The sequence below is a fragment of the Phacochoerus africanus genome, chromosome 1 (assembly GCF_016906955.1).
Source record: "Phacochoerus africanus isolate WHEZ1 chromosome 1, ROS_Pafr_v1, whole genome shotgun sequence".
NCBI classification, from domain to species: domain Eukaryota; kingdom Metazoa; phylum Chordata; class Mammalia; order Artiodactyla; family Suidae; genus Phacochoerus; species Phacochoerus africanus.
In genome coordinates this window covers 245783727-245810030 of record NC_062544.1, presented here as the reverse complement: position 1 = coordinate 245810030, position 26304 = coordinate 245783727, and the positions used below count along the sequence as shown (strand labels likewise).

The 26304-nt window shown below is 36.9% G+C and overlaps 1 protein-coding gene across 1 annotated transcript in view; it reads left to right on the top strand.

The window, feature by feature from the left end:
• NSUN3 (NOP2/Sun RNA methyltransferase 3) overlaps nt 1-26304 on the top strand; it is a 58468-nt gene that overhangs the window by 11044 nt on the left and 21120 nt on the right. The window contains exons 3-5 of the mRNA XM_047794265.1: nt 39-382; nt 11459-11613; nt 12363-12484. Coding sequence (XP_047650221.1) covers nt 39-382; nt 11459-11613; nt 12363-12484 — 621 coding nt within the window. The remainder of the gene's footprint in view (nt 1-38; nt 383-11458; nt 11614-12362; nt 12485-26304) is intronic.

The following is a 26304-nucleotide window of genomic DNA, read 5'->3' as shown; positions in this document are numbered from 1 at the left end:
TAACATTAATATACTTTTGTTTTTCGTTTTCCCTCTAGGGATATACTAACATCTCCATCCTGTTGGCAATATGCTGTTCTTCTTAACCGGTTCAATTATCCTTTTGAACTGGAAAAGGATTTACGTTTGAAGGGCTATCACTCACTCTTTCAAGGATCTTTGCCCTATTATCCCAAATCAATGAAGTGTTACCTTAGCAGAACTCCACACATAATGCCTTCAGAAAGACACCAGATTGGAAATCTGAAAAAATACTATCTCTTGAATGCTGCCTCTCTTCTCCCCGTACTGGCTCTGGAATTGAGGCATGGGGAGAAGATTCTGGATCTGTGTGCTGCCCCTGGAGGTAAATCCATAGCTCTGCTGCAGTGTGCTTATCCAGGTAATGTGCTTTTCTTTCCATAATTGACAACTTTTATTTTTTTTTATTTATTTATTTATTTATTTATTTATTTATTTATTTATTTTGCTTTTCAGGGCCACACACAGTATATAGAAGTTCCCAGGCTAGGGCTTGAATCAGCTGCAGCTGCTGGTCTACGCCACAGCCACAGCCACACAGGATCCGAGCCACAACCTATACCTATCTACACCTTGCAGCAACGCTGGATCCTTAACCTACTGAGCAAGGTCAGAGATGTAACCTCATCCTCACAGACACTCTCTCAGGTTCTTAACCCACTGAGCCATGACGGGAACTCCTGACAAAGATTTTTTTTTAATGTTATTGTTACTTTTACACTTGAGAGCCTCGTATTGATATCCTTGGCATCCTTCTAGGCCACCAAAACGTATACAATTAAAATCATTTTTTGTATCATTGGACCATAGGTTCTAAGGCAGTTATGTCCAATAGAAATATAATATGAAATATGTAATTTAAAAATTTTGAGCAGTCTCATTAAAAATTAAAAGAAATAGGAGTTCCTGTCATGGCGCAGTGGAAACGAATCTGACTAGGAACGATGAGGTTGTGGGTTTGACCCCTTGCCTTGCTCAGTGGGTTAAGGATCTGGCATTACTGTGAGCTGTGGTGTAGGTCACAGACGTGGCTCAGATCTGGCGTTGCCGTGGCTCTGGTGTAGGCCAGCAGCAACAGCAACAGCAACAGCTCCGACTGGACCCCTGGCCTGGGAACCTCCATATGCCGTGGGTGAGGCTCTAAAAAGACAAAAGACAAAAAAATAAAAATAAAAGTGAAATTAATTTTAAAATATATTGTAACCCAATACATCTGAAGTGTTATTTCAACATGTAATCAAAGTATAACTTATTAATGAGATATTTTGCATTCTCATTTTCTTACAAAGTCTTTGAAATTGGTGTACATTTTACACTTAGAGCACATTTCAGTTTGGACTAGCTGTGTTTCAAGTGCTCATAGCCTTATGTGGCAAGTGGATGTAGCATTGGACGGTGCAATTGTAAAGATTTTAGAAGTTCTTTTGAAATGACTTATTACTGTTATCACAAAAATAATGAAATCTGTGTAATATACATTTTTATAAATATTTGTTAAAAGTAATGTTGTCATTGTAAATTATCTTCTTAATGAGATGATAGAACTTTTAAAATACTACCTTTGATTGCCCTGGAGAAACATTACTTATGACTGGATGAGACAGAATTCAGCATCAGTTCCATCTGGTTTTTGTTTGTTTGTTTGATGGTTTTGTTTTGAAAGTGCAAATGCTGTTCATATAGATAAAAAGATGGAAATGGTGGGAACTGTCTTATAGTTGTCTCACTAGTTCTTTAAACTCCTGAGTTACAAGCCCTAATTACATAGATCTCTTACACCAAGGGTCATTTTTTTGTTTTTTTAAATTTTTTATTAAAGTATGCTTGATTTACAATGTTCCTTCAATTTCTGCTTTACAGCCAAGTGACCCAGTCATATATATATATATATATATATATATATATATATATATATATATATTCTTTTTTTTTCATAGTATCTTCCAATCATGTTCTAATCCAGGAGATTGGACATAGTTCCCTGTCCAAGCAGGCCAAGGGTTATTTTAATCATGTACTAGGTGAGCACTCTTTAGGTCTGGTGTTTGGTGGGTTGTTTTTTTTTTTTTTTTTTTTTTTTTTTTTGCTTTTTAGGGCCACATCCACAGCATATGGAAGTTCCCAGGCTAGGGGTCAAATCCCAGCTGCAGCTTCTGGCCTTCACCACAGCCACAGCAATGCAGGATCCAAGTCGTGTCTGCGACCTACACCACAGCTCACAGCAACGCTGGATCCTTAACCCACTGAGCAAGGCCAGGGATCGAACCTGCATCCTCATGGATCTTAGTTAGGATCCATAATGGCTAAGCCACGAAGGGAGCTCCCTCTTTAGGTCTGTTTTTGAAGAAGGCAAAGGATTGGAAAGTCTCTCAATTACAAAAGGCTGTGTTGCCTAGTTATAGGAGACTCATTCACTTTCTCAGCCAAAACACTAGGGTGTTGAACTGCCTTTGGGGCTTTGAAGGTTTCTTCACCCTGGCAGAATTTGTAATAAAATTCTGGATGGGTGGGAAGCTTGCTTTCACTTGTAAAGTTGGTAAAGGGCTGTTGTGGAAAGTGAAGCGCTGACCAGAGGTGTTCTCTTCTTTTAGGTAGTCAATGATCTGAAAACATTATTTTGAAACTATCTAAGCCTGTTTATCCCTTAGAAAGTTATGTTATTCTCAGGGAATGCACATCCCAGTTTGAAGACTGCTAATTTATATCTTCCTAGAGCGCATTCCCATTGAAATAGATTACTAACATTTTTATGAGAACTCTGAGTCCATTTTTAGTAGGTATTGGTACAGATATATCAGTTAGCTCTATATTTAGGTGAAAACATGCCATGTGTTTCCAACTTGTGGTTAAAACTGTTATTGAAGCTTGCTTTTTTTTAATGTAAGAAATCACAACAAAAGAGATTATTTTGTAAGATTGATTTATTTCTATAATTTGAGCTGAAAATGAAATTTTATGGAGTCGTGTTGTAAGGAATATTACTACTTTCACTCTGTGTTTGGCAGTTCTCTTGTTTGTTACATTAACTTCAGATATAGAATTTTTAGGATTGTGAAAGGTGGAAGAGAAATGCCAAATTTAGGTGCTGTTTTGAAAAGAGGGCATTTTAATTCTAGATTATCCTCATTAGTAAACTATACATACTTTACATGTTTATGGTAAGGAAATTCCAGATTAGGAATCCAAAAACAAACAGATATATTTTAGGAGTTTGAAGTGGAAAGGAATCTTGTTCTTACATCAAGGGCAATGAACAACAGGCAGTGTTCCAAGTAAAGTAGCTTTTCATCTAAGAAGGGCTAATGATAATGGTTTACTAAGAAGTACAGATGTCTTCATGCCGATGCTCGAAGCCCAAATTAGGTTAACTGCAGTGCTTGGATTTGGAATGCGGAAGGCATGCTTAAAAAAAAAAAAAAAAAAGCTTTTATAAGCAAAACCTAAAATGATAGTTTCACTAAATGTGCAGTTACCTACTGAATAAAGATCAGTACTGGCCTTTATTCTGGGCCAAAAGGCTCAGAGCTTTGAATGATTAAAAAGCTAATTTTTTAGGATGATTAAAAAAATTAGTGTCCTTCTCTTCTGGCCCAGCTGTTCTCACCTTTTAGCACAGTGAAGGATTTTCTATTCTGTTTTTGTCAGCACGGCCTTAGTAATATCCTACTGTTGATAGAAAAAGAGCAAACAATTCTGCTTCTAAATAAGAAGACATTAACTGGAGTTCCCGTCGTGGTGCAGTGGGTGGTGCAGTGGTTAACGAATCCGACTAGGAACTATGAGGTTTCAGGTTCGATCCCTGCCCTTGCTCAGTGGGTCAAGGTTCCGGCGTTGCCGTGAGCTTGTGGTGTAGGTCGCAGCGGCTCGGATCCTGTGTTGCTGTGGCTCTGGCGTAGGCTGGCGGCTACAGCTCTGATTCAACCCCTAGCCCTGGAACCTCCATATGCCATGGGAGCGGCCCTAGAAATGGCAAAAAGACCAAAAAAAAAAAAAAAAAAAGAAGACATTAACATATTAAGAATGGCCAGCATATGGAGTGGCATGATCAACTTTATCGTTGAGGGCTGGCATGAAATTCTTTTTGCTGTCAGTAATACCTTTTTAACATCTAATTGGCCTTTGGTGGTAGAAGATTAGAAAGATTCCTTTCTTTATTGAGTTGCTTTCTTGCTCCCTCGTCCCTCTAGGCTTTTTGCACACCCAACAGTTACCACTCCCCTCCCCCCCCCCTTCCCCTGCTAATTCCTTTCCTCTCTCAGGTTTTCACTGAGGAATCAACTTTCCTAGAAAAACCTTCCTAAAATCCCCTGAATTAGATACACTTTCTTTTTTGAAATAATAACAACAGTGACCTTTTCGGAACATGTACTAAAAAAAATAATAAAACACCAGAGTTTTCTTGTGGTGCAGTGGGTTAAGGACCCAGCATTGTCACTGCAGTGGCTTGGATCACTGTTGCAACAAGGGTTCAATCCCTGGAGCAGGAACTTCCACATATCACAGGTGTGACCCAAAACAAAACAAAAAAATGTAAAGCTGAGACTCCAAAATGCTATTCCTGAAAAACTTCAATGACTTTTTCTAGAATTTCTTAAATTCACTCCTTTCCTACTTAGATGAAAAAAAAAAAAAAAGATTTCATTTATTTTTGACAAGTGAAGCATGAAATTTAATTCTTTATCAATGTGGTAAGTCTTAGTGTATGTGTGAAACTTGGATTGCATTGCCTTATATTGCATATTTTTAAAAGTTTAACCACTTTTAAGATTATTTCAAATGAAATCTACATCTAGACCAAATAGCAATGTAGCCTAAATCTGTATTTCAACTGCGCATTATTTTAGAATGCTGAATTGAGAATCTTGACTAAAGCTATAGTTTAATGAAAAGCTACCCTGATTTTCAGTTTTATCAATTTAAATATTTTTTATTATAATGCCATGTTTCACATCAGGTAAGTCACATTTAGTGAGCGTGTACTATGTGCAAGGCATTGGTTGGTAGGTGTAGAGCTCTGAGGGATATAGAAATAACTAAGACTTCTGTTTCCTGTGGTATGGAAAACTACATGTTTTAACCAACTTTCATGCTGAAAACAACTTTAAAATGTAGAATACAATATTAAAGAAATAGAAAATCTTTTTTTTTTTAATTTTTAAAAATTTTTGGTTGTGCCCGCAGCCTGTGAAGGTTGCCAGGCCAGGGATTGACCCAAGCCACTACAGTGACAACGCTAGATCATTAACCCACTGCACCACAGGAGAACTCCAAGAAAAACAAAATCTTTTAAGATGCATCAGTGATCCCCAAATACTCAGTAGCCAAAATTTAAGAGATTAGCCACCTAGGAGATAAATTGAGCAGTGAAGCTGGCTTTTGACTTGAGAGCATTTGCTTAATCAGACAAACTTGCACATTGATTTTTATTGCTTCATAAAAATGTGGGAATAAAAGAAGAATCCAGAGCCTGCTCAAGTAGAGCATCTGCTAGGAGATCCACTTGTAAAGCTGAAACTCCAAAATGCTGTTGCTTCCATGTGAGGAAAACTAGGAAGAAATTGTCCTCTTCAAGGAACTAAAAGGAAGACTATATTCAACTTTGAGGAAAGGACATACCCTCTGAAATTTTGTAACTACAACTAAGCAGTATAGACCATTATATTTAAGTTGAAGAACACTGAAAATGAAAAGACCATCTTAAAAGCAGCCAGAGAGGACAGTTTACCTTCAAAGGACAATAGTTAGACTGAGGATTGATCTCTGAGAATAACAAGGGAAACTAGCATATAGAGGAATGATATTTTCAATGTGCTAAGGAAAGATGACTGTCACTCCAGAAATTCACCTATTCACCAAAATATCTTTGAAGAACAAAAGTGAAATGGGCATTTTTTTTTTTTTTTTTTTTTAGAAAAAGAGAGAGCAAGAGTATAAGTTTGTCACTAATAATTCTGGAAGAAAAAGAAAAGCCATCCTAGATGGAAGATACAGAAAGAAATGAAAAACCACAAGGTGGGAAATAAATGGGGCAAATCTAACAGTTGACTGTATAAGACAATAATAATATTTTATGCAATTTAAAAATTTAAGTCCTGGAGTTCCCTGGTGGCACAGTGTGTTAAGGATTTGGCATTGTCATTGCTGTGGGGTGGGTTCGATCTCTGGCCTGGGAGCTTCCGTATGCCATGATACAGCCAAAAAAATCCCAAATAAATCGCAAATACACAATGACAATAGCATCTTATTTAGGAGAGAGTATTATAAGATTTGTGTATCTTTTAGGAAAAATGGTGGTGATTGATTTAATTTAGATTTTTCTTTTACATGTGCTTGTTAAAATCTTTAGGGTTGCCACTAAAAGAATAGATATAGAATGTGAAATATTTAAATCAGAAAAAGAGAGCTTCAGGATGGAATGGAGGCATGATTGTTTCCTTTGAGACTCTTAGTGTCTTCTTAGGTGGACTGGAGACAAACTGTGACTTTGTAGGCTGTCTTGGCCCCCTTGTATGCACCATCACAGATGTGTTTGGCTTCAGCTTGTTTCCCAACTGCAGAAACCCTAGCAAAGCCTCATGCCATCTGCGGTTTTCTGCTGCTAATGCTACTGTTCCCACAAATTGATGCACCGTTGGATTGGTGTCCACTGACAAGCAGAGGTCACCACATTCAGTGCTTGCTATACCTGGTCTAGAGACTCTCCAGCTTCCTTAGTACTTGCCAGATACAAGGGAATGAGAGGGCCAGATACAACCAATGAGAGGCTGGGAACAAGAAGAAGCTAGTAGATTATTTGTTCTTTCTCCCTACTCCACTAAACCCCAGTTTCTTCCAAGTCTCAGTAACTTCAGACTATGGACAAATCCTGAGAGCCTGAGCAAAGCTGTAGCCAGTTTGATTACAAACACTTTCATACTCATGCTCCCTCCTTCCATGATTTACTTTCTTTTTTCTCTTTTGCTTCCCTGGGATTGTACCCCTTTCATAATGTAAACTTCTGTCCTAGACTGTCTTCTAATGATTCCAGGCAAGAGCTTTCAGACACCTATCCATAAGCTGCATTAGTGAATCTTCCAACCCTCCCCCCGAAATAAACAATGTAAACTAAATAAGAAAGAATATACACCTGTACACATATAGCTTTAAGGTGATTTTTCTACTCCCCCCCCCAACAAAATTGATGCCATCTCCTGAGCTCCTTCCATATAGAAATTTGGAGCCTGGTAGTAGCAAAGGTAAACAATGCACATGCATGCTCTGTTATGACATAAAATATGGTAAATACTATAGGAGAGGTATGAAGTGTGTTTGAGAAATGGACCAGTTAGTCAAGTTTGGTGGAGCATAGAGTATTTTAATGAAATAGTTGGAAGGAGTGTTAAAATTGAAAGATTCCTTTAGGGTCTCACTATTACCGACCTTGAATTAAACCTAAGTGTTTAACTTTATTTAGTGAATGATAAGTCATTAAAAGTTTTCAACAGTGGAGTGACAATCAGAAAGAACAGTATATGTGTATATATATCTATCTATAGGTATATAGATATATACACAGATATTTTTGAGCAAAGAGTTTTATAAATTTTCCCACTCTGCATTAGAATTTCACCCTCAATCAGTTCTTTAGCTTTGTTTCCCTAGTAACCTGACAAGAGATTGTCATTTTGTTTCTAGGCAACATTGCTTGTGATAAAAATGACCTTGATTGGTAAAATGCATGTGCAGTGGGAAAAGGAATAAATGAACCCTGTAGACCTAATGGGCATGCCATGCTTGGGCCTGTCCAAGTCCAGTGACTCTTGTAATTGGGTGTGTCCCTTGTGGGGACCCTGGAAGCTGTGCCTTTGAGAGTGGTTAGAAGAGGTATTGGTTTCTATGGGACATGAGGCATTTAAACCAGGACAGCTCCTGCACCTGCCAAACGTCTCATCTTCTTGCACCTGAAGTACCACCTGTGTGGGCTGATGCAAGGCCTTCCATAAAAGAGCATGTCTCACCCTGCCCTCTTGGCAAGATATGGTTTCTGTCCTGTGTAAGATGATTGATACCAAATGTGACCTGCATGAATGTTCAGTTGAATTAGGACTGAAAATCTAATGGTTGAAAATACTGCCTTAAGTAAGACCAAAAAACTTAGAAATTATAAAAGTGATATGATTGACTATTGAAAAATCATAAAACTTAAAAAGATAGTACAAATAAATCCGAAGAGAATATGGGAAACACATTTGCAAATCAGATGGCAGATAAAAGGTAAAAATTCAAAATTTGAAAATATGGCCTACCTGTTAATAAGAAAAATGTAGGGAATACCCATTGTGGTGCATCGGAAACGAATCTGACTAGTATCCAGGAGGATGCAGGTTCGATCCCTGGCCTCGAACAGTGGGTTGGAAATCTGGCATTGTCGTGAGCTGTGGTATAAGTGGCAGATGCGGCTCGGATCCAGTGTTGTTATGGCTGTGTGTAGACTAGCAGCTGCAGCTCTAATTTGACCCCTAGCCTGGGAATTTCCATATACTTGGAGCATGGCCCTAAAAAGCCAAAATAAACTTTTTAAAAAAAGAAAGAAAAATGTAAATAGTGCAAGGGAGAAAAAAGTCAAAAGATAAGAATAGGCAGTTGACAGAAGAGTAAACCAAATGATGAATAGAAAAATGAAAAGAAACTTAGTTGTGTTAGAGAGCAGGGATTGTACTACGACATAACAAACCATATCAAACTAATAATAACACATACTTCTTGTGGGAGTTTGGTGGAGGGACAGGGTAATATTTAATAAAACTAAAAATTTCCTTACACAAACGTATCTATTCCTCTAGTACTATCCCATAATAGTAAAAGCACATTATGAAAGGACGCCTTTATAAAGATGCTTATTGAATGTTGTTATTAATGACAGCACTGTGAATACCCAGCAACTGGCAATGATTAAATAAAGGAGAACACGTTTACTCTTTATACTGTTTAGTAGCCTTTAAAGATGATTTATATCTCGGAGTTCCCATCGTGGCTCAGTGGTTAGTGAATCCGACTGGGAACCGTGAGGTTGCGGGTTCCATCCTTGGCCTTGCTCAGTGGGTGAAGGATCCAGCGTTGCCATGAGCTGTGCTGTAGGTTGCAGACGGGGCTCAGATCCCGTGTTGCTGTGGCTCTGGTGTAGGCTGGTGGCTACAGCTCCAATTAGACCCCTATCTGGGAACCTCCATATGCTGCAGGAGTGGCCCAAGAAATGGCAAAAAAGACCAAAAAAAAAAAAAAAGATTTATATCTCTACTTACTGACTTGGTGGTATTGCCTTTGAAGTATTGGCATATGTGGAGAGTAAGGGGGCTGAGAAGTATGTAAATTTAATCCTGGGTATGATTGTATGAGTATTTGTTGCTACTACTTTTACAGTACTATGCTAGATGTGTTATTGAAGTATCACAGGTAATCTTTTTCTTCCAGGCTCATTGAGATAAAAGGTACATGCAGTACTGTATAACTTTAAGGTATATCATTTTCATTTAACCTTAACAACCACTTTGTAAGTTACTAGTGTAGAGGAAATAAAATTTCTCCTCTGTCCTCTCTTAGCGCTTTTGGCTGTGACTGACATAAGACAGAGTAACACAACTAAAGCATACAAATTTTATTCAATAAAATTTTACATGTATGTAGGAGTCACCGCAGGAAAGTGAAAACCCAAAGAAGTGGCTAGGCCTTAGTGCTTATATACTCAGTTGGCTAAAGAGTGGCATTTGTGGGAAACTAACTGAAATTTTTGCAGAATAGAAAAGAGTTATTTTTAACAAAGTCTGTTTGTACAGGTTTCTCTTGGCCTTGACTCCCTGTCTCTGGTGATAAGAATGTTCTTTTCCTCCTGGTATAGGGAGGTTATCTTTCATGTGGAAGTTTATCTCCTGATTTCAGGAAGAAAAAGAAAACCCGAAATGCCCTTCCTGCCTTTGCTTCCTGCACCTGGTGTTATTAAGGTGCTTTTTATGCAAAATAATCAATATGCCGAAGCAGCATATTTTGAAGTGGTGTTCTGAACCCCTTCACTAGGTATAGTCCCCATCTCATAGATAAGGAAACTGAGGAGTTCCTGTTGTGGGGCAGAGCAAACGGATCTGACTAGGAATCATGAGGTTGAGGGTTTGAACCCTGGCTTCACTCAGTGAGTGGGTTAAGTATCTGGCATTGCCTTGAGCTGTGGTGTAGGTCGCAGACACGGCTCAGATCTGGCGTTGCTGTGGCTCTGGCGTAGGCCAGCAGCAACAGCTCCTGGGAACTTCCATATGCCTCAAGCATGGCCCTAAAAAGACAAAAGACAAAAATCAAACAAACAACCAAAAAACAGATAAGGAAACTGAGACTCTTGAGGAGAGCTGATTCCCCAGGGTCTCATAGCTCATAATTTGAGCCCATGTCTTTCTTATTATGAAGCCAATTATATTCAATATGCTTTTTTCCACATACCACATACCTTCTTTTATTTTGAATGAAGATGTTCTGTCCTGGAAGGAACTTTATATATCATTTACTCTTAAGATATATCATTTAGGAGCTCCTGTTGTGGCTCAGTGGTAATGAATACAATTAGTATGCATGAGGACGTGGGTTCGATCCTTGGCCTCACTCAGTGGGTTAAGGATCTGGCATTGCCCTGAGCTGTGGTATAGGTTGCAGAGGCAGTTCATATCTGGCGTTGCTGTGGCTGTGACCAGCAGCTGCAGCTCTGATTCAACCCCTGGCCTGGGAACTTCAATTATGCCGTGGGTGCGGCCCTAAAAAGACAAAAACAAAAAACAAAAAAGAATATGTTATTTACTCTTTTTTTGTTTTGATTTTTGTATTTTTGTTTTTTGCTTTTTAGGGCTGCATATGTGGCATATGGAGGTTCCCAGGCCAGGGGTTGAATTGGAGCTGCAGCTGCCAGCCATAGCCACAGCCATAGCAACTCAGAATCCGAGCTGTGTCTAAGAGTCAGGTCACAGCTCATGGCAACACCGGATACTTAATCCACTGAGCAAGGCCAGGGATCGAACCTGCATCCTCATGGATACTAGTCAGGTTTGTTACTGCTGAGTCACAGTGGGGAAGACCATTTACTATTAAGAGCTTTGGAGAGAACTGTCTGAGGTATTGGTTGCATAGTGTATTTTTAGGAATCCATAATTCTCTAAAGGTTTTCACCTTCAGAATTAAGTTTGAATGAGTAAATGGTTAGAGCTTTTGAGAGGCTATGTAGTCATGTCTATTGTAAATGTTTTATGAAGGGTTTGTGTGTATGAGTGTATTTCTGTTTTTAAACATGAAAGAATCATCGTGTTTACCTCTGAGCACTATTTCTGTGCAATTATGACTTCTTTCTGAAATTTATTTGATTAGAAGTAGAGATTTAACAATTCCTTTGTGATCATTGTAAAACTTTTTAATCCTTTCTCTTTAGGTTATCTTCATTGTAATGAATATGATAGTCTGAGATTGAGGTGGCTGAGGCAGACCTTAGAATCTTTCATCCCACAGCCCTTGGTAAATGTAATTAAAGTGTCTGAATTGGATGGCAGAGAAATGGGAGATGCCCAGCCTGAAACATTTGACAAGGTACTTTTATACATTGTGACAAACTGATGGACTCCCAGTGATACCACTGTTTAGTTGCTTTGTTATTCTTATTTTCCATCTGCTTCCAGACATAGTCTGATACAATTTCTCGGTACCCTGGGAAATTTTGATAAAATGAACTCAGAAGCAGTTTTCATTTGATGGTAAGCATGTTCAAAGGAAGCATTAACATTGGGATTGGGGATTATAGAATGTTTTTTATTTCCAGGTACCTCAAAGATACTCAGGAATAAGATCAGATATTATTTGGGTCAGTACACCTACATATGCACTATATTGCTTTAATTCGGTAACATTTCATATCAGAGTATGACAGTTGAAGAAAAAGAGCACATTGGTAAACTGAAATTGAATTATTCGTTCTGAAAAATAAATGCTGAGAATTCAGAAATGTAGTAATGTCTTTTTAAAATGAGTAACTTCTGTAAAAGTTTTTGCTGTAGTCATCAAGAATATGAACTATTAGTAGACGCTAGTAGCCTTTTAGTCCTCTTATTTCCCTTATCCCCTAAAAAAAAAAAACAACAAAACAAAACAAACAAAAAAACACTGAAGGTGCCAGGACATTTTTCTGTAAAGTATTAGTGAAGTCATTTAGAACTTTTTTCGGTTTTGCAATATGTTTATTTGCTAGTTTTTGTCATGATTTACGTAGCTTCCCTATACACTTTATGTCTGAGGTTATATTTTCTTTGCACATGTGCATTATGTGTCGTTTTTTTCTCTAGGTATTAGTTGATGCTCCATGTTCAAATGATCGAAGCTGGTTGTTCTCTTCTGATTCTCAGAAGGCAGCCTGTAGGATAAGCCAAAGGAGGAATTTGCCTGTTCTACAGATAGAACTCTTAAGGTGAGGGCTGTTAATATAGAGGTTTGTTTTGGTTTCTAATGTAATTTAAAGAGGGATGACCAAATATGACACAAGGAAGACCCCTAATGGAGTTTCCTGTATAGGCGTCAGTAATTAATCCTCCAAAGTCTGCACCCAGAAAATTCTCAGCCTCTTCCCTTTCAGCTCTCATGGTATCACTTCGCCTCTGCCCAACCCTTCCCCACTTGATGAAATCTAGTGTTGCTGTGCATTGTCTCTTGACACAAATGACTTTACTGTGGTTTAAAGTTGTTTGCTTATTAGGACTATCTCTAACCTAGAGTTCCTCACCCTATTCTTTCACCAGAATATGAGCAGCCCCCCTAGGAGAGTATCCTTTGGATCAGGATACTTTTATTTTTTTTTTTTTTAGTAATAGATGAATTGTTCTAGATGAGTAAGAAACTATAATTTGTTGTTAGCCCTTAAACTCACCTCTTAGAATTTTCCAGAAGGCCATGACCACCAAGAGATACTTAGGTTCTTTAGAACAGAGCCATTTGGGGATGTTTTGTTCTGGTTTCAGAAGAGATTTCTTCTTATACCCTACTCCCAATTAATTCCTGCTATTAAACACTGAACAAAAATTCTTTGGACTATTTAAAATATAATCGATGTCATATCACTCATTATTTCTTACGTGTGGAATGTGAATGAGTGACGGTTTTATATGCCCTGCTGAGAACGTGCTTTACTTCCAACTTCTGACTGATGCACAACAATGAACATATGTCATTAACTAAGTATTACAACCAATGCTAATACATAGTCTTGTTCTTGTACCAGATTATGTATCACGGCATTCTGGTGATTCTAGGTAGCACTGACCAGCTGGTTCTTAAACATTTCTCACCTGGCATTTACATGGTTGGTATTCTTCCAATAACCTTTTGTTTACTATAACCCTAAGATAAGGAGAATTCTATGCCTTCTTTTCCTTCTCCCTCTTGAGCTTTGGGATGTCACATAGATCCAGCTCTTAAGTTTTTTTTCCCCACCTAAACTTTCTTGATCTGGCTCTTCAGTTAATTATTCCTGCTATTCTAGGCCTTGCCATTGTTACACCTTACACCTATAACAGACAGTGAATCTTATGATGGGTTATTATTAGCATTGTGGCCTCTGATTTTTTTTTTTTTTTAAGTTGTAAGCAACCAGCCTTCTTGAGAATATCATTTTTCTTCTCTAAGAAAAATGCTTTCTTCACTTCTTTTTCTTTCTGTTCCATACCAGGCTTGCTGATTTATAGTCTACCTACTACTTTTCCTCCCATTTTTGTCTCAATTCATTGTACTCTATCTTATGTTTCCTTTATTCTTCCAACCTATGCTTATTAAAGCTACTAAAGACACATTGTTATTTTTAAATTTTAATTTTGCTTAATCTCTTGATAGCGTTTTTTTTTTCCTGTCTTTTTGCCTTTTCTAGGGCCGCACCCGCAACATATGGAGGTTCCCAGGCTGGGGGTCTAATTAATCAGAGCTGTAGCCACCGGCCTACGCCAGAGCCACAGCATTGCAGAATCCAAGCCACGTCTGCAACCTACAGCACAGCTCACGGCAATGCTGGATCCCCAACCCACTGAGTAAGGCCAGGGATCGAACCTGCAACCTCATGGTTCCTAGTCAGATTCGTTAACCACTGCGCCATGACGGGAACTCCCTTGATAGCATTTTTTGAAATGTACTTTGTCATATAATTATTACTTGGGAACATTTTCATTGTAAAAAATTTAAAACATGCAAATGAAGCAAACAGTCCACTTGACCCCAGACCCAACTAAATACCAGCTTTCCTCACAAAGTAAACTATTGGACTTAAGTTTGGTATATACTCTTCCAAACTCGTTTTATAGCTTTTCTTATAACCATGTATACATAGAAAAATACATTAAAAAATAACTGCTGTTATTGTGTATACATTGTTGTGAGACTGGCTCCTTTTTTGTACCTGATATTTCTTAAAGTCGTTTCCTCATAAACCTACTTTGTTCTCTTTAACTTCCGTGAAATATTCAATAGGGCTAGTGTATAATATTCTGTTTAATCCTCTGTTTTTGGATGTTCACATTCTTTTTCACTTTTACAAACTTCTTTAATTTGCCTCATTTGACACATGCTAACATTTTTCTTTATTAAATATTAAGAAATGGAATTAAGGATCAAACATTTTAGTAGATATATACAGTTTATTGAATTGTTCTCTAAAATGACTGTACCAGTCTACATTTTCTGTTGTACTTGACTTTGTTGACTTCTTGTTCCTTCTTAAAATATTTCCTTCCCTGATTTGTGTGATCATATGCTTCCCTGGTTTTCTTCCTACTTATTTTCTTAATTTACTTTTCATCAGGTTATCTCATAAATTTTGGGTTTCCCTTAGGCTGCTGATGTTGGCCCTCTTCTCTGTTTATCTCATGGTTTCATCTTATACAAGATGCTGTCTCCCAAATATGTGTCTAAGTTCATATCTTTCTTTTTAGTCTCAAACCTATATATCTAACCTGTATATCAGAGATCTCTGTTTGGAAACTCCTCAGACCCATAAAATTGAATTTTCATGAAGGAATTCATAATTTCTAATGCTTTCCTGTCCTCCACCCCTGCCAAAATCAACAATCAAAAAAATCACATGGAAACTCATCAACTTGCCTCTTTTCTTCCCTTCTCTACCTCCGTAATTGCCATAGCATCATGCATTTGCATAAGTCAGAAGCCCATCTCCAAATCCTCTTTCTGTTATACCTAATCAAAAACTAAGACATTTTAGTTGTACCTGTTATATATTTTTCAAGTCCATTCAACTCTCTCCATCCTTAATAGCCTAACCTGAGCCACATACAGCTGTAACCTGAATCATTGCGACTGGCTCCTGACTGCCTTGCTTGTCTCCAGGTGTGAGCTTTACTGTTTTACTCACCACAGTAAAGCCAAATATGATCTCAAATGTAAATCTGAACATATCGTTCTCTTTTTTTTTTTTTTTTTTTAGGGCTGCACCCATGGCATATGGAGACTTCCAGGCTGGGGGTTGAATCGGAGCTATAGCCGCCAGCTTACATCACAGCCACAGCAACGCCATATCTGAGCTGAGTCTGTGACCTATATCACAGCTCATGGTGACACCAGATCCTTGACTAACTGAGCAAGGCCAGGGATCAAACCTGCGTCCTCATGGATACTAGTCAGATTCATTGACCACTGAGCCACACCGGGAACTGCTCGTTCTCCTCTTTGAAGTCTGCAGTGGTTTAAATCCCTTAGTATGATAGTCCTCTTTGCATATGGTTCCTTCTTCTTCACTAGTCTCATTGTCTCAGAACTGCTGCTTGTGTCATATTCAGCTGAGCAGTTTCTCAGACTCACCTTGTAGTGTCTCAGGTCTGAGACCAGTGCATTTCCTGTTCCTTTTGCTTAAGAGTTCTCCTTTGAACTCATTCTCCCCCTTCTCTTGGCGAACTCTGCTGGTTCTTCAGGAATCAGCTCTGAGATCTCCTTATTGAAGCTTTTCCTGACTCCCCACAACTGGGATTGACAGTCCCCTCATGTCGCTTCTTTAAAAATACTTTGATTGTCAGTTCCTCTGCTTGATATTTGCCTAGGACTTGTCTCTTCCTTCAACAAGACTGTAAACCCCATGGGAGCAGGGATTGTCTTATTTTTTTATTCCCAATATGCAGTCTGGTGTCTGGCATACAGAAAGAGGTCAGTATATAATTGTTTAGAAACATTAAATTACAAGGGCTGAGTATTTAGAATTTATACATGTGATTAAATTTATAGCAATGTTAATCTGACAAAAATAATGACAATCATTATTGTACTGCATGGTAATCAGGCATAAATGTAAAGTAGTTCACACAATCTACTTATTAATTTATTTAGTCTTTTTTTTTTTTTGGCTGCACCCACAGCATATGGAAATTCCCAGGCTAGAGGTGGAATCAGAGCTGCAGCTGCCAGCCACAGCCACAGCAATGCAGGATCTGAGCTATATCTGCAACCTACACCACAGCTCATGGCAACTCTGAATACTTAACCCACTGAGCAAGGCCAGGGATCGAACCCACATCCTCATGGATACTAGTCAGGTTCATTACCACTGAGCCATAATGGAAACTCCTCACATAGTTTATTTTGATTAGTATTGCTTTTACATAACCAAAGCATAGTTTTAATTTTAGTTTATTTTTTTCCCCGTTTAATGTATTTCCCTTAAAATCATATTACATTTCAATCATCATCACGAAGATCATGCTACTATGTAAACCTCATTTTGGAATCATCTTGTGCCCCAACAACTGAGGCCCCTCCCTCCCACCATCTTACTCCCAAAAATATGGTTTTATTACTGCATCAGTTTAGTAGCATATTAAAAAGATGCAAAATTGACATCTCGGTCACAGTGAGTGTAGGTTTTCATGTAATTACATGTGATTGGGAAAGACCATCAAACCAGCCCCCTCCCATTCTTTACCTCGAGCAGCTACTCTGCATTCTCTGCCTCTGGTGCCTGGTCTGTGTGAGGGGTTTTGAAGCCACCAAAACTGTGAGTCCCTCTGCAGTGTGATTATGATAATAAAGGGGGAGGAGTGTGATACACAAGCTGTAGTCACAGAAAATGGTTCTGATTCCCTGACATCTACAAAATTGGGGGTTAAAAAGATAAAGGAAAAAATGATAATGCCAGCCATAATCTCTCTTTTATCTCCTGCCCCTTACTCAAAAAATGAAAAAAAAAGACTATAGTAATTTTACCATCAGGGATAGGTTTTTTTTTACTGTATCACATGCAAAGAAATTTCTCTTACTTTCTTCCAAATCTTCCTCATCTAGTTATTACCTTATCATCCTTTAACAAAAGGCAGTCCTTTTATTCTACAGTAAGGAATAAAAGGTTTTAAATGCAAACATATGCAAGAGAGTAAATACATTGATATGTATGAGTTTAGTCAAAAGTATAAAAGATTTATAGCAGATCTTTATTTGCATTTGCAAAGAACAATTAGAAAGCAAGGGAGCAAATATTGCCTAGCCTGATATTGTGGACAGAAGATGGCATTCAGAAGGGAGAAAAGAAATGGGAGGGATAATTGAGAGGCAAATAAGGAAAGCTCCTTGATTGTACTTTTTTGTCAAAGACTGGATTTGTATGTTTCTGCATTTGTCTGCTACAGGTATGGTGCTCAAATATATTTTATGCCTTCCATGGATTTTTATTCATTCACCTTATCAGAATTCATTCATATTTACATTAAATAGGCAGCTTGCATAGTATTCAGAATTTTAGCTTTTGAAAACCCAATTTTCTATGATCAAATACTCTACCTCCAAACATTAATCTTGCATATGTTTTTATGAATGTGATACTCAATGAAAATCAATAAATACTTTATTTAATAGAAGTTTCTTGATGTTAAAATTTTTAAAAGGAATAATGTTAGTAGATATATAATATTTTTTAGAAATTCTTTAAGAAGTTAATGCATATATGTATATAAAATCATGAAAATAATCTGATTTTTTTAGCATAATATAAAAAGCTTATTGGAAGGCACAGTGATGACAGGAGATCCCTACCATATGAGTTCATTGTATGCTTATTGAGGACTCTTCAACTTATCCATACAGAAATGGAAAAATTAGAATCTTCCATTAAATTTATACAACATGAATATATAAGCTATATACAGTTCTTTCACATTTCAGAAGATGAGATTGTGGGACAGGGATATAAGGAATAATTGAGTATAAGTCAGTTCTACTAGTGAAGTAATGTTTGAAAGTACACATTTATTATCATTTCTCAAAAAAATTTGAGACTAGTCATTTCTGTTACATACTATATGTGTGTACTCTATCTAATCAGATTCTCTTGCCTCACTTTTATTAAAATATAGTAGGAAAAACAAAGTGGAAAAATATGCTAAAATGATATACACAGTCTTTTTAGAGAGTGGCCATGATGTTTGTGCAAGAGAAGTTTAAATGATTTCTTTTTTAAGTGGGAAAGCACGAACTGAAGAATATGATTTATAACAAAAATATAAGTATCTTATTTCAGTAATGTATCATGTCACTCATTTTCTCGGAGGAAATCAATCACATTTAAGATACTGAACCCTTCTGGTTTTCTTTTTTCACTACTTGACAAGTAAAATCCAATTTGTGAACTCATTGAGAAAGGAAGCTTAGATTATTTGATAATGTTTTGAAAATTTGTATAAATCATCTAGATAACAGTCCTTAGAAAGTATTACTCTTAAAGCATGAGTTGTGTTTTAAAAGAAACATTTAAAAAAATCAGCAGTATTCCTTCTGTCATGCTCTTGATCAGAGATAAGGGATACCTCTTGACTGTGGAGCGGGGGTCTTCATCAATCATAATAACACAGTGACCAAAAAGTTAATGTGAGGGAGTTCCTGTCACAGCTCAGTGGTAACAAACACAACTAGAATACATGAGGATGCAGGTTCAATCCCTGGCCTCGCTCAGTGGGTTGGGCATCTGGGGTTGCAGTGAGCTGTGGTGTAGGTTGCAGAAGCAGCTTGGATCCCGCATTGCTCTGGCTGTGGTATAAGGCTGGCCCACTGCAGCTCCAGTTCAACCCCTAGCCTGGGAACTTCCGTAGGCCCTGAGCACGGCCCTAAAAAGAAAAAAAAAAAAAAAAAGTTAATGTGTACATATTGGAAAAATAATCTTTGAACATTTAGTTAGTTCTGTCAGAATAGGTGATTTCTACCATTGTTTCACTGATTTATATATTTTCTTTTTAAAGTCTAATTCAGTTAACTTTGCATACTATCATCATATGCTTAGATATAACTAAGTCATATAAGACTGGAATCCAGAAAACAAAAGCTAACCACTATTAATACAACTACTGCTATCACTACTACTGCTAATTTGCTCTCTCCTTCTCCTCTTCCTCCTCTTTTTCCTCCTCCTTCTCTTTCTTTAAGTTAGGTGTCAGGAGTCCAAGTTTCTGTGATTAAAAAACCTACAATTTGTTTGGGCAAAGTACATTTTTTTTTTTTCCTTCTTAGGGCCCACACCACAGCCATAGCAATGTGGGATCCAAGCCGCATCTGAGACCCATACCACAACTCACCTCAACACCAGATCCTCAACCCACTGAATGAGGCCAGGGATCAAATCTGCATCCTCATGGATGCTAGTCGTGTTCTTAACTCACTGAGCCATGATGGGAACTCCCATGTTTCTTTTTAATAAGAGTTTATAGAGAAAGATATTTCCCATTAAATAAAATTATAAAATGTTGAGACATCCATAGCTATAGTTTGTAGCTATTGTACTTCCAGTCATAAAAATACGTTTCAGGAGTAGATTGATAGTATAAAATACAATCTTGAAAATAAGATATTATTGGCATTTAGTAAATATCGACTTTGTGTCAGGAACTTTGCTAGGCATTGAAGATACTAAAACATATATGAAATGATTCTTGTTCTCGAGGTCCTTAGGACAATTATCATAAAATATTTTAAGAATGTGGTAATAGAGGGAATAGTTAGAGTGCAGCGGGTACAAAAAGAGGGACACCCTAAAGATGGGGTGTAGACATAGGAAGATATATTTTACAAAATAAGCAATAGATAAATATTTAAGCCGAAGATATTTTTGAAAATGTACCCGAATCATGAAAATAATATGGTCTTTTAAAGCATTTGGAATGTACAAAGAAAATATAAAGAAGAAAATAGGGAGTTTCCGTCATGGCACAGTGGAAGCAAATCAACTAGGAACCATGAGGTTGTGGGTTCAATCCCTGGTCTCGTTCAGTGGGTTGAGGATACGGTGTTGCCATGAACTGTGGTGTAGGTGGCAGACGTGGCTCAGATCTGGTGTTGCTGCGGCTCCAGTGTAGGCTGGCAGCTACAGCTCCGATTTGACCCCTAGCCTGGGAACCTCCATATGCTGTGGGTGCGGCCCTAATAAGACAAAAAAAAAAAGAAGAAGAAAATAAGCCATCCATTGAAGGAAAATATCATTATTAGAACTCCCTTTGTGTATTATTTTTATAATAATAGAAATCATACTGATACATAATTTGAAATGTTTTTGCACTTAATTTATTATGAGCATTTTAATTATTAGTCTTTGAAAATATGTTTTTCAAATGGCTACCTCACATTAAATCACTTATTTATTCATTCATTTATTCAAGTAGTGAAGAGTATCAAAGACTGGTCTTTCAATTGATATACTCTCATTAATGTAAGAAGTTGTTGCTAAAGCATATCCTAATGGAGATTAAAACATCAACTTTTTTAATGATCCAGGCAAGAGTTTCATAACTCTTTGGGGAAGGAAGTTAGCAGCTGGCCTGTGATCCATTTCTCTTGATTTCTAGGGAAATACTCCCACAGAAAGAAAGAAGGCAGGTGATCCAGTTAACATGTTGGTAACCCACCTTCTTGGTAAATAGACTAATGAATTCTGCTAAGAGGGGAACTCTTACTTAAGGCATACTTTGATCTGATTAGGATTGCCGGTGGTGAACACAACCTAGAATCTATAGATTTATGAGGCACGTCTTTCTGGAGAATGTTATGTAAACTATTCAACTCTCTAAGGTATGTTGGAGATGTGACATAACCTAAATGCTTCCCATGGTATGGGGTGACCTGTTAACGTTGCTATAGAAATCATCTATTATTCTGAGCTAGAGGTAAGACTTGGGAAGCCTCACTGGACATCCTTGCTTTTTTTATGCCTCTTGATTGCTTATATGCTTGAAATTATTTTAGTAAGGCTTCATAGTAGGTAAAATCACTGGTTCATGACAGTCTGGTTTGACAATCTAGTCCTTTGTGTAGGCTCATCCCTAACCCCCAGCAGCCGCTTCTAATGAAACTAAATCGAAGAACATGATTTGAACCCCAACCCAAGTGCAAGACTCTTATTCCAGCCCCACATCTAAATCTTGGAACTCAATCAGCTCATCTATCCTGCTGTTAGAAAGTAATAGACCTCCCCCTTATATCCTCTGCTGGTAACATAACTAAGAGGATGAAAGGATAGGACCCAGTGCACCAGAGCTCAGGTGTGTCCAATAGGAAAAGAGGGGTGTGATGCTCATTAATAGTGAGTGACTTTTTTTCCATTTGGGCTCCATACAGTAGTATATGTAATAAAAATAGATACTGTTCATTGACTCCATTAGCTACTTCTCCTTTCCTTGTTTCAAGAGCCTCAAGTAAGTAGGTGGAGAGACTCTTAAATTGTTTACTCCAGCAAAATGCCTTCCCCCTACCTTGTGAGTAGGGTGGGAAGAATCTCCTCTATTATAGAAACTTGAGGCAAGAATGGTGATGGTTCTCCCATAACCATTTATTCTTTCCATGTTTATTGAGTACCACCAAGCACCAGTGATAAACAGGAAATTCAAACCTTGTTTGACTTGGCTACAGTTATTGTTGTGTCCATCATTTCTGATTCAGAAATTGTGTTTTCTACGAACATCCATGAAACTGATGGGCTAACTTTTTACCTTGAAAGAAAAGTGAACTATAGGCCCATCACAGCTTTTGACATTGTAGTACAAGTATCTTCTTCCATATTGTGGCTGCCCTTCTACTCTTTTTGGTGTTTTTTGTTCATTTGTTTGTTTTTGTTTTTCACAAAGAGATTAATACTTTTTATAGTAATTGATTATACCTGTTTTCATTTATGATTAATGGTTTCTTTGTATCCTGTTTAAGAAGTCTGTTCTTTTTCTAGTACTCTGTAGTGTTACTTCATTCATAAATTAAATGTCCACATTAACATGACTCTGATTTTATTCTACCTAATTGCTTTATTGATCCTCAAGCTAGTTCTACATTAACTTAAGTATCATAGCATTAGTATCATAATATGTAGGTAGAGATCTTGTTTTTTGTTTTGTTAATTTCTTAAGGATATTTTGGCTATTTTTGATCCCTTTGCATTTCTATATATATTTTAGAATCAGCTTGTCAAGTTTCATGAAAAATTTGTTGAGATTTTGATTGGAATTACATTAAATCTATTAATTTGGAGAGGTTAGGTATTTTTCCATTATTTCACAATATTGGTAAATTTATTGTTTAAAAATTGGTGTATAGATTCTTTTGGATTTTCAATAAAAATGTTCATAATTATGTAATATATAGATATGTTTATGTAATTTTTCTATAATTTGTATGATTTTTTTTTTTTTTTGTCTTTTAAGGGCTGCACTTGTGACATATGGAGGTTCCCAGGCTAGGGGTAGAACAGAGCTGTGGCCACTGGCCTACGCCATAGCCATAGCAACATCAGATCTGAGCCATGTCTGCAACCTACACCACAGCTCATGGCAATGCCAGATCCTTAACCTACTGAACAAGGCCAGGGATCAAACCTGCCTCCTCATGGATGCTAGTCAGATTGGTTTCTGCTGAACCACCACAGAACTCCGGTATAAAATGTTTTGACTAGGATTTTTCCATTTATGTTCATAAGTGATGCTATAATTTTTCTAATCTTAAAATATTAGTGTTTGGAATCAAGGTTATACTAGCTTCATAAAATGAATTGAAAGTGGCGTCTTATTTATATACTCTGGGATAGTTTATGTAATATTGCTAGTGCTATTATTTTTTCCTTGAATGTTTGATAGAACCTGCAGTTGTAGCCATGTGGGCCTGAAGTTTTCTTAGTAAGATGAATTTTTAGTATTGATATAGTTTCTTTATTGGTTATATGACTTTAAGTTTTTTCTTTCTTCTTTCTCTTTCTTCTTGAATCAGTTCCATGAGTTTTGGAGGTTTTATTTGGTTTTGTTTGTTTTTAGTAGTTTTCTCATTTCATCCAAGTCTGTCAATTTGTTGACAGAGAGTTGTGCACAAGATCTCCTTAATATCTCTTTAATATCTGCAGGTTTTATAATGATGTCTTCTTTTGATTTTTGTTTTTTTGTTTGTTTGTTTGTTTGTTTGTCTTTTTGCTATTTCTTTGGGCCGCTCCCGCAGCATATGGAGGTTCCCAGGCTAGGGGTCGAATCGGAGCTGTAGCCATTGGCCTATGCCAGAGTCACAGCAACACGAGATCCGAGCCGCGTCTGCAACCTACACCACAGCTCACGGCAACACCGGATCCTTAACCCACTGAGCAAGGGCAGGGACTGAACCCGCAACCTCATGGTTCCTAGTCGGATTTGTTAACCACTGCGCCATGACGGGAACTCCTGATTTTTGTTAATCAATCTTTTCTGAGACTTTCCTTGTCAAATTTTTATCAAGATCCAGTATTTGAAACTTTGCTCATTTTTTTTAATTGTAAGGTTTTTTTTTTTTTCCATTTTCAAACATAATGAGGATTTTCTGGTTATCTTATTATTTTATTATTTTTTTTTTTACCATAATCAGGAAACATATGCTACTTTATGTCAGCCCTCTGAAATTTATTTTTGCTTGCTTTAGAGCCCTATATTAGGTCAGTTTTGTAAATATTTTATATAGCTTTGAGGAGAATGTGAATTTTACATTTGTTTACTAGTGCAGTGTCCTAGAAGTGTCCATTCAGTGAAATTTGTTAATTTTTTAATTCAAATTCTTTATGGTATTACCTAAAAAAACCCTGATTCTTCAGTCAGTTGTTGAATACATGTGTTTGATTTGGATGTCTACTTTTCTCCTTGTAGCTTCTGTCAAGTTTCACTTTATTTGAAGACCATGTTATTAGTAGCATACAAATTTTGTTTTGTTAGTGGTTTTTGTACTAACTTTAGAACCCTTAGAGGCTATCCTATTTTGACTATTAAAAATGGGTCTCTATTCTCCCTATTTAGTCTTGAGCTAGAACAGTACCGCTTCTATTTGTGATGTCTGTGCTTTTGAATAATGTTTAGTTTGAATAGCTTATTCTATAACTTAACTGTTATGTATACATTGGGAGCTGCTGAAGTATTTTTAATAATGGAGTAACATGGTTACATTTATATTATAAAGGTTTGTTGATTCCATATAGAGTTTCAGGAAGAAAACTGCAGAGAAAGGAAAGCTAGTTGGGAAGTTATTGAAATTTTTGAGGTGAGTCATGATTAACGGGTTCATGTTAGAACATAATGGTATTCCCAATAAAATGGCACTTAAGCATTTCATTAGCTCACCATAGTTGTTTCACTTTGTAAAATTATCACTGTTGTTAACAAGAATGTAAATCATTTTTTCTTAATAGTGTAAGAAAGCCTCTAATGGATATCAAACAAAATGAAACTGAGAAAATAAGTTTAATGATAAGTATATTATAAATTTTTGCAAAATGGGAGCACATAAAGTTTTCTATTTAAAAATTGAACTTTTTTTTAAGATTTCTATATAGTGGCTAAAAAGTGTAGGAGAGGATGATCTGACTATTTTTGACTTGGGAGGAAGTACTTCTTTGTCATTTGAGTAGTCCTAATTGTTACTTGGTTATCTATGTTATTTTTGCCTCCACTGGATCTTCTGAATCTTCTTTCTGCTGGGAACAATGACCTTTAGGATCCAAAGGATTTGACCTAAGGCTGAAAAAGCAAGATTATACCAGCATATCCTTCAGGAGTCCCTGTGACTTTTTTTTCTTCCATCAGAAAGGTCTTTCTGGCGCTTGGCCTCATTCTGACACTTGCTACAGGTATTTGAAACTTGCCATGCTATTGACCTAAATGGAGTTACTAAAATGCCTTTAGTAAACTTTATGGGCTTTCAATTCTTTTATAACCTGGCCACCGCAGGAATCAAATGATTTCATTCTTTAGTAGAGATAACTATTGTTTTCCTCCAAAGAATTATTTAGAGGACTGTGATTTTCAGACTCTACTCTGTAAATGCTAAGGGTTCTCTGGCATTGTTTTAGGAAATATCTTGAGGGATGACCAGGAGAGCCTCTTAATTCACCACAGCAAATCCAAGTGGAGCCATGGTATTTCCATCTGGTTAAACCTATAGGTTTTTGGTTTTTTTTTTTTTTTTGAAGAAAGTTTCTTGTTACTGAAAGAAAAAAAAAAATCTGAAACATTCCTTTAAATCATAAGCAGTCTCTATTCATTTATAAACACATTTGCCATGGACGAAAATCAAGTAAATTCTGGTGGTTTTCTTGAAAGCTTTTTCATTCTTTTTTTGATTGAGTGAAGAGATTGCACCTGAGAGTGAATCAAAGACCCTATCTTAAAATTTGGCAGGCTAAAGTGGTCTTTCATCACTCTTCTGTGATTTGAGCAACGTGAAACTGGATTCTTCATGTTTAATCTTAGCACAGAGTTTTTAATTCCTAACCTACCTTCCAATACCATCTTAATAAGGTAATTAACTGTTGAGAAGATGTTCTAAACTTGTACATTTTGTACAAGTAGAAACTGATAATAAATATGTTAAAACTTGTCATTTATAATCTATTTCAGGAGTGTCTAGTGTCATTACTCTGCTCTTCAGGTACTATATAAAAAATATCTCTTCTTCAAGGTAAAAACTTACTGCCAGTAGAGAGAAGATAATTATCAGCATAGTTTTGTTTCTTAGTCTGACAAAGGAATAGCTGCTGGGTATGGTGTCTCTGAAAATAGCAAACTTGGTCAGATTTCTTTATCTTGAATTTACAGAACTTCTTTGATAATAAATAGTTTAATATCTAGAAATTTGATTACTTACTGTGAGCACAGTGAAGATTACCCTCAAGGCTTGTAAAAAAATACTTTTGAAACTGAAGATAGCACTGGGTAACTATCAACCTAGAAATATCTGTGTTTTAGATGCTTATAATACCTGAAACTTAATTTTGCATCTGCATTT